The sequence below is a fragment of the Macadamia integrifolia genome, chromosome 2, assembly GCF_013358625.1.
Source record: "Macadamia integrifolia cultivar HAES 741 chromosome 2, SCU_Mint_v3, whole genome shotgun sequence".
NCBI classification, from domain to species: Eukaryota; Viridiplantae; Streptophyta; class Magnoliopsida; order Proteales; family Proteaceae; genus Macadamia; species Macadamia integrifolia.
In genome coordinates, this window is record NC_056558.1 from 39,045,059 (window position 1) to 39,059,391 (window position 14,333).

A 14,333-nucleotide genomic window follows, 5' to 3' on the forward strand; every position below is an offset into this window, starting at 1 on the left:
AGTACCGACACCTATACCTAAACCTATAACCTGCAAATGACACCAATTGTTCTCTAAATGTGGACCATATGGAAATAAAGATGGTGATGGTGATGATGGTGACGGTGATTCTTGTACTTACCTTCACCTTCAGAATTTACTTTCTTTTCATATGGTTAGAAAATAATCATTTTGATTAATGACTACTAACAGAGTAAGTACCAGTTAATATCCTAATGAGTGTTACTTGGACTACTTGAGCCTAAAGTTCTTTGTTTGGGAGGTGAGAGGTAAGTGGGATTGCAAAGTAATGTGTACTTAATTAATCATTCTTTCCTTACAAAATTAATGACAGAAATTTTTTAACTCCTTCCCCTTTAGTCTCCCCAAAAAGATAACATCATGTTGGGAAGGGGAGGGACTTGGATATTGGAGGATGGAGATTCTCATTTGTTTGTTTATCAAAGATTGCTGAATCAGAAAAGGACGTAGTGCCAGATTGTTCTGCCCTTTTGTACACAAAATCAACAAAAAAGATTTACAGAGTTGTATACCCACGAGAGTTGCAGAGGAAAGAAGATGAAGATGAAGACAGCTTTGTGGGTTTGAGGAGGGAGGAGGTAAGTGCCAAAACTAAAACAAATAATGGAGTCTCCATTCAATATGAAAAGCTCCTTTGATCTTGACTAGTCATTTTCCTTTTCCCCTCTCCCTAAGTCCCAACAAAGAAGTCTCAGCCCACATCAGACCTTTGGGGATGCACTGACTATGTCACCAGTCTCGCAGTCCCTAGTACCCTTTAAGCAGTAACATCACTATTCTGTATTTATGTCACACCTCTTGCTAAGCTGCTGCTATGGCCAACAAAATTTGCAGAGGAAAGGAAGACATCCCAAGCTGGAAAGGACCGGGTTTATCGGATCCTGTCCAATTAAAGGAATTAAGAAACACAGAGAGGGAGAGAGACTTGACTAGATGAGATCATGAGATTGAGATAGCAAGCTCTAACTTTTGCTTTTTCTTCTTCTTTCTTTTTTTTTTCTTTTTCAAATATACAAATGCCAAACATGATCTCAAATTCTCAACAAAGTTAGCTTCTTTGAAGATTATAAGATCAGATGAGAAAAGAAATTCCCAAACAAAAGTATCCAACAGGAAAAAGGAATTTAAACCCAAATTAAAAAGATCTTAAAAGAAGGTTCTTTAATTTAATACATAAAAAAAAAAAAAATTATTAGTAATAAGACCCAACCCATCTCTCTTTCTCTCTCTTGCTCTGTCATAAGGTGTTGGGCTAAAATTCTACTGTTCTAATGGTGCAAGAGATCCTAAAGCCCCACCACAGCAATAATGTTGGAGGAGTCTATTAGCTTCCCTTAGACCACTGAAATATGCTCCATGGGTAGTAGAGTAATGTGTTCTGTGTGTAGCTTCCCCTGCAAATAGAATTTGAAGAGGCAGCGGAGAAGTTCCTTCAACAGTGTCACTGTTGCTATTTTTTGGCAATGGCTCGGCCATTAAATCTAAATCATCGCCGCTTGAACCCACTGCTACATAACTGTAAGAACCCATGAACAAAGGATTATTTCCCCATTGGCTCCTTAGAGCTTTAGTGAACTTTATCTCCTTCCCATGACTATGATTGCAGTAACTCACACACCCATTGCTGGTTTTGGGCTCAGGATCTGAAAAGAAATTAGAGACTGTTGTGGTGACTCCATTTAGAATTTCATCTTCTTTGAGTGACTCGAGCTCTAGAGCTTCTTCCCCAGCAAACCAAGAGAGGACGACATTAGAGTTTTTGTAAATTGGACAGAGTGAAGCTGTCTTCCGCATCCACCAGGGGATCTTCTGGTGTCTGGTTTCTGAATCAGCCCGGTGGAACACCATTTCCAGGAAGGGAAAAGTTTCAAGATTCTCACTTTCTCGACCAAATTGCAGAAATAACTTGTTAACGACGCCAAACCCGAGCCTTGAAATTGCTTCGGTCTTGAAAGAGGGAAGTGGTGGATTAAACATACCTGACTTTTCCCGAATCCCTGCTTTGAGAACCCCCAACGACACAGTCACTATGACATGATCGGCCACCATTTCTGAACCATCTTCGAAACAGAGTCTCACAGGCCTGTTACTGCTGCAACCCCCATTGCTCTGCATCTCCAAAGACCTCACAACACCTTCTGGCTGCCATTCGATCCTCTTAACTTTCCTACCCAGTTGGATCAAACCCGTGGGAAGTGCAGACGCTAGCCACTCCACAATGCTCAAGTATCCCTTCGCAATGGTGATCTGCTCACCTGGGAACTCACGATATTCGTTCTCGGCATTGAAATCCAGGGTTGAGAGGTCCGCTGCCGAAGTATAAGTCCTCTCCGTGCTCTCGTGCATCGCAAAGATCGCTTCTTGGAGCTGCTTCGTGCTCCAACTACCATACCCACTGACATCGTCTCTCTGTTTCACAGAAACCCAGTAAGCTTCAAGGGCCCGTCGGAGGAAAGTACCAATGCCGAGGCCCTTCTTATGGGAGCACATTTCAAGAGCTTGAGCTGAAATTGCATGATAATCGACATCGAAACCGCCATTGCTGCTGTTCTCAGTGGCCTCTTCTTCTTCACTCAGCTCCCCCTGAGCGAACTCCATCATATTCCGGTAAAGAGTAGAAATGGGTTCGATGACGGAGGGATGGAGCTGAAACCCACCTTCGGCTACTGTTACTGTGTCTTCGGAGAACCCGTCCATGCGCTCCCATGGCTGGTCTGACTCCAACACATGGATTTCTTGGGCAATTTTGTGAATGGGGCTTCCTATGATGCCATGGATCCAAGTGGCGCCCATCTCAATTTGGTCACCACCGAACTCCGATGTGTGAATTCTCCCACCAATTCTGTCTCCTCCTTCCACAACGCAGAGCTCAAATAACTCTGTTGCAGAGGTGGCACTATAAAGCTTATGAGCAGCTGTTACCCCTGCCATTCCTGCTCCTATGATCACGATTCTGGGTTTTTTGGCCACCATAGTTGCAGGTTTCACAAACATACAACAACACAAACAGAGAAGAGAGAGAGAGAGAGAGAGAGAGAGAGAGAGAGAGAGTTGAGCAAAGAACAGACCAAGTCAGAGAGGAGGAAGCAGAGAGAGAGAGAGAGAGAGTGGCGTGGTGTGTTTGGTTGGATTTTAAGTATAACAGGGGATATATAAGTAGGCAGGGAAAGGGTGAACGTTTGTTAATAAAGATGGGAATCAAATTAATTTACTAATTTTATTTATATTTTATTTCATTTTTATTTTGTGGCAATATTTTATTTCTTTTGCTCAAATAAAGACGAGGCACTCCTTTTTCTTAGATCTTATTAATTAAACATTTAGATAAGAGAGATAACTTCTAACAAGAACTTTAAGGATAGGGATTAGGGAATCACATTACCCCTTATCATCAGAGTACTCAAAGTTTTCAATCGTAAACTACCCAGCTCATGGTTTTAATTCATGGTATTAGAATGGATATGGACTAGTTTCAGGACCGATAAAATAGCAACATAGTCGATATTGATTATGTATTGGTTGAATCGATTAAAAAATGTACTCTTTTTTTTTTTTGGCTGACATGAGCTACATGTATTAATATCATATTTTTATTGGCTGATCCGATGTCAATACCTAAGACCATATCAAGTTGTGATGTGTTAATTATGATGGGGGAAGTGTTTCCTATGGGGAGCACAATCCCTGAGTGCGAGAGTCGAGAAACATACAAGGAAGCTTTAATAGGGATATCATTTTGCATTTCTAGGGGTGGGGTGGTCATTTTGCACCCTTTCCCCTTGTAATGAAATGTGTGGATATGAACTTAAGCAGGAGAAGATGGAGACCAAGAATTACATGGAGGTTTACATATTTTTCTGGTAAGAAAAGAAGAAGCTTTTCCTAATAATAGAAAAGAAGAAATATTTTAAAAATACCCCATTTTAGCAAGCGGTGTAGCAAAATCTAGTAAAGTGGAGAGAGAGATGGCTCACCCGTAAACCTGCATGGAGGTTTAGATATTTTTTCAATAAGAAAGAAGCAGCTTTTCCTAATAAAGGAAGAAATATTTCAAAAATATCCCATTTTGGCAAGTAGTGTAGCAAAGTGTACAGAGAGAGAGAGAGAGATGGCTCACTTGTAAACCTGCAAAATATATTAGTTAGGAGAGAATTTCATTTTAATATATTTTTTTTAATATTAAGATGAGAAATTATCATTTTAAATAAAAATTGTATTGACAATGAAAAACCCATGGGACCCAAAGATCCAACTATATGTTAAGCTGCAATATGCTGATTATGATTTAATATAGACTTTAGGAGGAGAAGAAGAAGAAGAAGAAGAAGAAGAAGAAGAAGAAGAAGATGAGATATATGAGGGGTTTGCAATTTTTTATTTTTTATTTTTTATTTTTTTATTATAGGTAAAGAGGGGAAGTAGATGACAGCCATGAGGCTAGAATTGTGGTTGGTAGTAATAACAATTTTCATTTTGCAAAGTGAAGTGTGAGAGAGAGATGCCCAGATGAATTCATTCTTTTTTTTTTTTTTGTAATTTTACATTGAGAACTTGCCATTTTAAGCAAAGAGGGGAAAAAAAAAAATACCCATTCAAAGTATCCAATTATTTAACTATCAACAATCAAGATGTGATGTGGATATTATGATCGGATATGACCTAAGGAGGGGAAAGGAAAGGAATTACATGAGAGTTTACATCTTTAGTATAAAGGAAGAACCTTTTCTTAATAATAGCAAAAGAAGAAACATTTCATAGAGCTTTCATAAGAAAAAAAATCATAAAGACCCCATTTTGACTGGTAGTGAAGCGAAATAAAATTTTCATTTTGCGCACAAGTACACACACAAAAGATGTGCTATAACTATCAACTTCAAGTTGTGATGTGCTAATCAATCGAGGACAACATAAGAAGGAGAAGGAGAGGGAGAAAATAAAGAATTATATGGGAGTCTACATCTATAGTAAGATAGGAAGAAACATTTCATAAGGACCCTATTAGCAAAGTCAAGAGAGAGATGGCTGACCTGCAAACCTGAACAATTTACTTAATTTAGAGATAAATTTCATTATGATTTTTTTTTTTTAATTTTAAAATGAGAAATGATCATTTTACATAAACATTTTACCAACAATGAAAAACCCATGGGACCCAATGTATTCCAACTATCAATTATCAAGCTGTGGTGTATGATTAATATCGATATAGACTTGAAGAAGAGCACGGGGGAAACAAAGAATAATGAGGATTTACATCTTTTCTAGTAAGAAAGGATGAAGTTGTGTAGAGAGAGAGAGAGAGAGAGAGAGAGAGAGAGAGAAATTTCATTCTAAAATTTTGTTTTAATTTTAAAATGAAATAATTATTTTTGGAAAAAATATTTATGGGCATAAAAACAATATCCATAATATTATGGATTTGCAGAGCAAGTTGATACTGCCACCCCTCTCTTTTTGGGTCACAGCCCCCACTCTTGGTGCCCTCTTGGAAAAAATATTTATGGGCCTATGGGCCTTTTAAGCAATGACCTCAAAAGAAGGATCGAAGAAATCCGAAGAAATCCGAAGAAACCCTAACCAATCAAATAACCAATACGTGGAGTAATTCCTATTCAGTCTTCTGTTAATATCTACTTAGAACTCAGTAGAAGCAACAATGACCTCAATAGAAAGGGGACCATCTATTTGACTTTTGCTTGTTCTAAAGTAAATTGAAATCAGTTGAGAACAATCTCAATTCCGATCGATTTAGATCAAGGTTTGTAATCTCAGTTCTTGAATTGAGATTGGTCTTAGTTGATGACAATCTAGATCACCTTGGATCGGATAGATTTGATTTGAATTAATTGATTTTTTATATGAAAACTAGGGTTGTCTTCGATATGTATTGTCAGAATAGATTTTGGGTCTATAACGTACTTTGAAACTTTATTGTTTTCTAATTTTCACACTTCATAATGCATTGTCAAAATCTACTTCAATAATATATACCAAACACAGCCTAAGGTTAGAGCCTATTGGGATTGATTCTTCATTGATGTGAATGGAAACCAAGCCAATCCCAATTCCAGGTTTTTAATCTTTGATCGAACCCCACCCACCACACCCACCACAAGCAACCAAAGAAGTGCCCAACCAGTACCATCCCAAGAACTCATTTATTACAAATGGGTTAGGATCGAAATGCTCAATTTAGGTCTAGTCTCTGACCTAATCATTCGTTTTAATGAATGATCAGGTTGAAAAGTTTCACATGGTTGACAAGTACAGGTAGAAGTCAGATAGGCCTAGGGTGTCAAAAGTGGACCCACACCAGTAACTGTGGCTTGAATCTATTGGTTGCAACCCAAGGTTGGATTATCAAATATTAAACATTTCAGGTCCAAGCATCGATTTATTGATAAATCAATATTTTCAATACAACGTAGTAGTCTGACAATTATCCAAACAAGATCAATAAATAATGTGTCCAATCGATAAATGACCATTTATAGCCGAATTAACCTGTTTAAATCTATATAACTTAATTATAATCCATTGAAGAGTCATTCTTTTTTCTTTTCTTTTTTGATGGAACATTGAAGAATCATTCATGAAGAAGAAAAAAGATAGCTAGTATTCATGGCCGATTCAAAAAGAAGTAAAATCCCGTGATTTGACATAAATCGAATTCGGGGTCTACCGATTTCGAAAACCCTGCATGTTTTTCTAGAACTAATATTAACCACATATAAAATTGTACTAGTAGTAACTCTTAGGATTGAGGACATGGATCCATTTTATTGATGTAGGAGATTAATTAAGCTATTCTAATGATCTAATCTAATATAGTATAGGCTTAAGAGATTTGGTCCACATGAGTGAACAGTGAAAGTCAAATGGTCTAAAAAACTCCAACTTTAAAGAGCTACTAGCTAAAAGCTAAACCTTGGGGTCTTTCTAGTTTTTTAGTTCTTCTATTATATAATATCATTATCTTCATCAAAGACTCTGCACATATGATACTTATCATTTGCAACAAAATCAGTTACTATTAATAATAAAAAATAAAAAATAAATCTTTCTCATCCCTTGTTGCTTTTAAAATCATCATGGATCTTGATTTAGCTTTGCTTAGTTGGTAGCCAACATTTTATTATGTAATATATACATATGCCAACAGGATTTATAATTAATTATGTGTTTATTTAATATAATTATGAAAGGATTTAAGCCTTAGGACTTGGGAGTTAGAGGAAGATAAGAATTAATTAATTAATTAATTAATAATAATAATAATAATAATAATAATAATAATAAGGCATGAAACCTTTGTTTGTCAAAGACAATGCTTCTTCCTTGTATTGCTCCATATAGTCTCTCGAGTTGACACTGCTTGTTTGCTTTCCTAGAGCACCTTCCCTCGTCTCCCAAAAAATTTCCAAAAATATTTAAATATTTAATTAGAATTTTATGTTAAAGGAAATAAGGAAGTACAAGCTATCAGTATGTTCTTCTATATACATATCTCTTTACTAAATAAAGCATGTCCCTCTTCTCTCTCCTTATTAAAAATAATGTTTTGCGTCTCATTATTGGTTTGGCAGTAAGATGCCGTTATAAGTAGACAAACGTGTAGATCCCTCTCCTTAAAATAAAAAATTAGTGAATGGTTGGGTTGGATTTAGAGGTCTACCCTCAACCCTATGCATATAAGTCATATTCCAGTCTTAGATTAGGTTCACTTTGAAATTAGGTTTCTGAGTTGGGTTGTGTTTGGCTTAATTACATGGTATATTGTTCAGTTTATATATTTCTCAGATCCAAAGGTTGATCATCCTTGTATCTTTTATCTAAGAGAAGACTAAGATTGAACTTAAACATTAGAAAAAATGTTCTCTATGTCACAAGGGAAGCTTGTGCTAGCATTCTTTATATCTCTCTCCTCTTTACATGAAATGACTTCACTGCCTTCTATGTACGAAACCATTTTACCACATTTCATTGGTACCTTCTCCCTAAATATTAATATCAGATTTGTGTCTAAGATCCATTCAAATTAGGGCTGGTTGGATATGGAACGATCATCATGGAACCAATTCAAATATCCCAATGGTTGGCCTTGGCCATGTTGTTCCCAAAAGTTAAATTGTTGTAAAACAAAAAGCAAGAGGCAAGGCCCATCTATATATGGGCCCCCAAACAACTCCACGTGATGGTGCAAGGCCCTGACTGTGTTGTCATTGTAAGTTGGCTAATCTGTTTTACAGAAATTTGGAACAAAGCTAACAGCAAAGAAAAAAGCAAAAAAGAAGAGAGGAATGAATAGTGATGGATTGGATTGGATTGGATGGGATGGGTGATAAAATGTGATTATTTGGGGAAAAAAGAAAATGGAAGGAGTTGATTTGCTCCTTCAATTAGTCTAATATCACTGGTTTGATTTGATTTGATTTGATTTGATTTGATTTGATTAAGGTAATAAATTAGTAATGGAAAGTTGTGGCCTTTAAGGATTAGTCTGCAGCCCTGCCTCCTTCAAGGCCCAAAAAGCTAAAAGGCTAATTCAAAAGTGATGAAAGAAGAAATGATGGAATATATATATATATATATATATATATATATATATTCTTATATCACCCATAAATCTGTTAGTACTCTACTTTGCCAAGTCTCCAATCTAAGCGGATTGGGATCCTCTCCCAAGCGCTGATTGTTCAGGTCTGCCTATAATTATGTGGGCGATCAACACATATTCAATATGTGATTCAATGGCTTTTGGGGGTACCTTTGTTCTGATCGGTAGAAGCACAACCACCCGACCACTGCTTGAACACATGTCGATCGCCCAGGTAGCTATGGGCTGACCTGGGCGATCAACACTCTGAAGAGGAATTGAATCTACCAAACCCAAGCTAGGCTTGTGAATTCACTAATCACTTCAATCAGTGATAAGACCTAAATGCTCACTCATGGTTACAAAGGCATATTTTGGCTAATGGTGTGAATTGGTTTCTTTTCGAGTTTATTCGAATTATAACTGGTTTAATGGTTTGATTATTTGAACCCAAGGGGGTAGCACAGTTGGTGAGCAACGAACTTGGTATGACCTGTAAACTCGGACGTTCTAAGTTTGACTCCCACTAGGCACACCTTGGGCCACTCACACAAGGGTGTTTAGTGCTCTTCATTGCGTTTGGTGAAAGTTGAATGGTTCTCATTCAACCCCGGTATGATCCGATCTATGCGGTTGTAGGGTCAGTATGGGCCCACGGGATTAGTCAGGCCGAAGGCCTGGATATCCGTCTTTAGCAAAAAAAAAAAAAAAATATATATATATATATATATATATATATATAGTTTGATTATTTAGTTTACATGGGTTTATCAGTTTTAAACGCTTTATTGTTCAAAATCAAAATTGACTCGATTGCTATTTTTTACAATATATAAAATCCAAACCGAATGGATTACTATTGATCAATTCTGGTTTAAATGGTTCGATTTGATTTCAAGAAACAATTTTAGTTTGAAAGTGACACCCTTAATTAAAGCCTTGTGATAGATCCATGGTTAAGCCCCCACTTTGTTGGTTGGTTGTTTGTTTTTTTTGCCTGGTTAGAGATGCCTACATGTTTTTCTGCCCCCACTAGAGACTAAGGGGGAGTAGGGAATAAAAAAGACAATTTTTAGATTTTTCTAGAGCTGCTTAGAAGTTATTGTCTCCATTAAGGTCTGGAATTTTGGAGCTTATTTGGAGCTGAGGGGGTAGGGTTGGAGCTGAGGGGTTAGGGTTTAGGGACTCTTGAGCCACAAACTAAATTTTTGAGCTTTGAATCTCCTCCTCCCTTGGCAGTTTGTGTCTCTTCATTAGGTACTTTCAGGGTTTTTTTTTTTTTTTTTTTTTTTTTTGACAAGGAAAGAGCAGAGTTAATTACAACTTGAATCCAAAGATTAAGACAAAAGGGATCCAATGCCCAAAATGATAGTTATTCTTCTCTTTTCTTTTCGGGCAATCTCTCTCTCTCTAAAAAATCATATTCAATGCACAAGACTCTCACCACTACAGAACATAATCTCTCTCTCTTTCTCTAATTCATGGTTTCAGAAATTAGAATAGATAGGCAGATTTTGATTAATATTAATTCCGATAATCTATTTTCGAATTACTCATAATGATATTTATTTTTTTAAGTTTTTAATTAGTAAAATAACAAAAAATAAAAATAAAAAATCAATGAAACAAATCTTCTAAATTTAGAAATATCTTTTTCTTCTTAATTTCTAAATTGTAGGGTTTCAGTTGATCTTGATAAATTCTGAGTCAATTTCAACCGATTCTGATCTGATTTGCATTAGAATCAATCTAAAACTTGTTTTGATTCTGGGATTTGAAGATAAGAAACGTGTTGGACGCCAAACCTAGCAAAACAGCACGTTTATGATTTTTTTTTGTTCAGGGGGTTCAGGGGCCAAGTGCTTTGTGTTCTTGCCTTCTTGAATGGGCATCTTATCATTTCACATGACAGAATAGATGCCTTGAAATATTTAAAAAATGAGTAAATAATTGCATCTTAAAATCAAGGTAAATTACATTCAGGGTTCTTGACATTTTTTGGCATAATGATAATCAAGTTTCTACCAAAAAAAAAGATAATCATGTGGAACCATTTTTATTTTCCCCCTTGTGAACAAGTGCGTAATGCATTTGGTAGTGTGTGGACTGTTAAAGCTCATCCTACAAGGAGGTCTTGGGTTCAAGCCTATTGGTTCCCCTCCCCTCCCCTCCCCTACCCTACCCTACCCTACCCTACTCTACTCTACCTTACCCTACGATATAAGATAAAGGTAAGACTAGGACCTATCACAAAAGAATAATAGGGGATGGAACTTAACGATGACATTGACTTCCACCCTAAAATCATAGGGTTAAAGATGGAAGTGGCTTCCTCTATCTTACTTGGGTCCTGATCAGATGCTTGGGCCAACGAGCCCAACTCCCCAAAGCCCGACAAGGTCTGGACCAAGATTTTCAGCCCACGGGCTGGCCAAGGGTTGAGATTTCCAGGCTGAGCCCGGTGTGGGCTGAGACTTTGGTCTGAGCCTGCCCATCCTGACCCTATTATAAAACACCCAGACCACTCCAGCCTAGTTTCAGCCCTAACTTCTGCCCATTTGAGTTGAACCCTGGGCCAGGCCGACCTAACCAGCCAAACCCAATTACACGCTTTCCCTCGTCAAGCCCAATATCAGTAGCTTTATTTATCTCATTTTGGCCTAAACCCAAAATCAGTGTCTGACGACTCTGACCTGACCAGCCATTCCTCATTTTCTAGACGTAGAGCAATCTACCCGAACCGGACAGAGGATCCGATCCATGAGGAATTAAAGATAGAGATATGTGGGTTGGGCTTGGCCGGACTATGATAGATACTAACTGGATTAGGTTCAGGTCTAGGAGCTCTGGCTGAACTGCTGAATCCGAGACCATGGGCCTACCGAGCCTATCAATATTCCATTTTTTCTATTTTCTGTTCAAAATTTTCAGATTTTGTTAAGAAAAAAAAAATCTTAAAGAGTAATGGAGAATAAAGGACTCAGTTTTCTTTCAGTTTTCTTTCAGTTTTCTTTCAGCCATATTGAAGAGAGAATCTCTTAATATGGATTCCTGTGGTTGTATGGGACTCCTATAATAATATCATTTCTTTTTTTTATTATAAAAAAAAGTGCTCCATGGTAGTGATCATAGCCCCTCGGCCAAAAACCCCATATAGTAAAGAGCGCTTTCAAGGACCAACAAGCGATGATACCAAGGATGCTTTAAAGTTTAGAAATAGAGGCAGAAGAATAATGATCCAAGATTTCTTCACCCGCAATGAAGAAACCACTTGGTGAAGAGAATTCCAAACACTGAGATCTCATAAATATTCTCCTATATTGTATGAAGGTTCAAAATATATTTACGATGATTTAGGAGTTTCATTCAAATATCAGAATTTTTGGATAAAATGATTCTATTTTCTCTGAGGGTGCAGGAAAACTCGGTCTAACACTTATTTATTGTTTTATTTGAATTGAACAGAACAAATGTTACAATCCGCAACCCTGCTTATATCCTTAGGCCTTGATTTTTCTGGGTGACAAAAAGAAGTGGGAAAGGAGAAATTATGGATCCCACGTAGTGGAGTTAAACAGTAGAAAATATCAAAAGAAACTATGCTAATCAATGAAATTTCATAATTTTTTTTTAATGTGCGTTAAAGTTCTAAGCTCCACATGTAATAAAGTCCTTTTTTACCAAAAGTAAAAAAATTAAAGTCATTCCTTCCCTTCCACACAAAATCCTAAGACTTGAAAGGTGAAGTGGGATAAATGGCTTGCCAAGTAGTCAGACAGTTTCTTATTCATGGATGGTTGTCAGCTTAGTCTTCCACCCGCAACTAAATACCTTCTGTTTTTCTAATTTTAGGCCTTGTTTGATCGATAGGAAAAAATGGGGCGGGGATATAGGGGTGGGATACTTTGAAGTAGGGGTGTTAATCGATCGGGCTGGTTTGGTTTTGGTCGGACTTAATCTGGTTTAAAGACTTTCGAAGGCTGCACCGTGTCCGTCCATTTAACTAATCAGGCTTAGTTATTGAGGGCATGGTACGCTTTATATTCAGTCGATCGACCTCGGGTTATAATCAGGCTACCTTAATAAGGCTTTAGTCGGGCCTTAACCAGGCTATGGATATGTTTAATGTTAGACGAGCTTTAACCCGTTTTTAAACGGACCCTCTTTAAAATGTGCTCTTCTATTCTAGCCCACTCATGCAAGCCCAAAAAAATGACAATAAATCAATAAATTATACCAACTATAACCATTATTTCAAATGTAAACATGTTTTTACTTTTTAGTTTTTACTCTTTAATTTGGGGGGTAAAATAGGTATTCTACAATCATTAAAGGGTCTAGCCAGGCTGGTGCACAATAGGCCGGTCTCGGTCGGGTGTTATTCGGTCAGTCTCGATTGGGCACCCGACAGTTCAAGTAGCAAAATCAAGACCGACCATTTGTAAATGGGCTGGGTTCAAGCCCGACACATTTAATAAAAGATCCAGGCTGGGCCGGGTTTGTCTATAAACAATCGATCTCGATCAATTTAGTCAGGTCGGACCACGAATTGACACCCTACTTTGAAGGTTTTTCTAAAAGTTCCGAAGGGCAAAAGTTAGACACACCGTGGCTCAATCAATATGAACCTAGATCCTCTCAAGTGCGTCTAGTGCGCCAGTGTACATCAGATAATTTGAAACACATAGGCACTCAACCCTGGCCATCAGATGCCTACTAGCATGTTAGGTGCACTTGAGAGGATCTCACTCCAGCCAATAAAGGGCTAGGATGGGAGAGGTAGTGGTAATTTTCGAAAGGGGAAGAGAGAGGCAAACATGATGCTGGGCACAACACTAGTGTCCCCAACCTTTACCCAATTCCAAGAACCAAAATTGTTTATTTGCATGATATAGTAAAGTAACATACAACATGCATTAAATGTTTTGTCGGCTTATGTGAAATTAGAATTATCTCACCCCCATCATTTTTCAAAGTTTTACCATATTTGGTAATATTTTGAGGAATAGATGGACACATGAATTTTATGAATAAAAAACTCTATTTAATTGCGTGGCTTGTGAACCCGGGCCAACACAAAATTATACCCCACCCTTTGTGAAATAAAAATATATTTGGTGTCGATGTTCTTGCGTGTGCTCTCATTGGCCCTTGCATAAAGATAGTGATCTCTTACACTAAATTTTATTCCACCACATCCTTTGCTACTCATATATTTCTTTGCCTTTGATGCCACTTTCCCCCATTAGACATGGGACCTACAACTTTTGCTTTCCTAACCCTTTTTATCCTCCAAACAAAAGGGGCATCATAGAAAACACCACAATTATTTCACCCCTTTATCCTCACTCCACTATTTTCCTTCAACAAATAGAACAGTTTTAATTTGGACGAAAAATAGATTAAGAAGAGATTACACTCCTCTCCCCTGTGCTTTACCTTAATACCATTTTTTTTCCTCACGTACTCTAAAAATACTACTCCCTTGTACTTCAAAAATTAATTTGGAGAAACTGAGCAACCGAGGAAACAATTATTGATCTTGTATCAATACATATTTGAGCTATTGATGGGCCGCCTGTATATTAGGACTGTCAATTTAAGACCTGGAACTGTAGCAAATTGGATCAATTAAAAATCATGACCGATTATTAATGGGTCATTTTGGTCCTATAGCCAGCTATAAGAATTATTTATATTTTATAGTTGAAATGGA

General features: G+C 37.3%; 1 protein-coding gene across 1 annotated transcript; it reads right to left on the minus strand.

Moving 5' to 3' along the window:
* Positions 1 to 1,110: 1,110 nt before the first annotated feature.
* LOC122057339 (probable polyamine oxidase 5) lies at positions 1,111 to 3,125 on the minus strand. The gene has a single exon (XM_042619399.1). The coding sequence runs from the start codon at positions 3,013 to 3,015 to the stop codon at positions 1,282 to 1,284; it is 1,734 nt and encodes a 577-aa protein (XP_042475333.1). The 5' UTR covers positions 3,016 to 3,125; the 3' UTR covers positions 1,111 to 1,281.
* Positions 3,126 to 14,333: the final 11,208 nt, after the last annotated feature.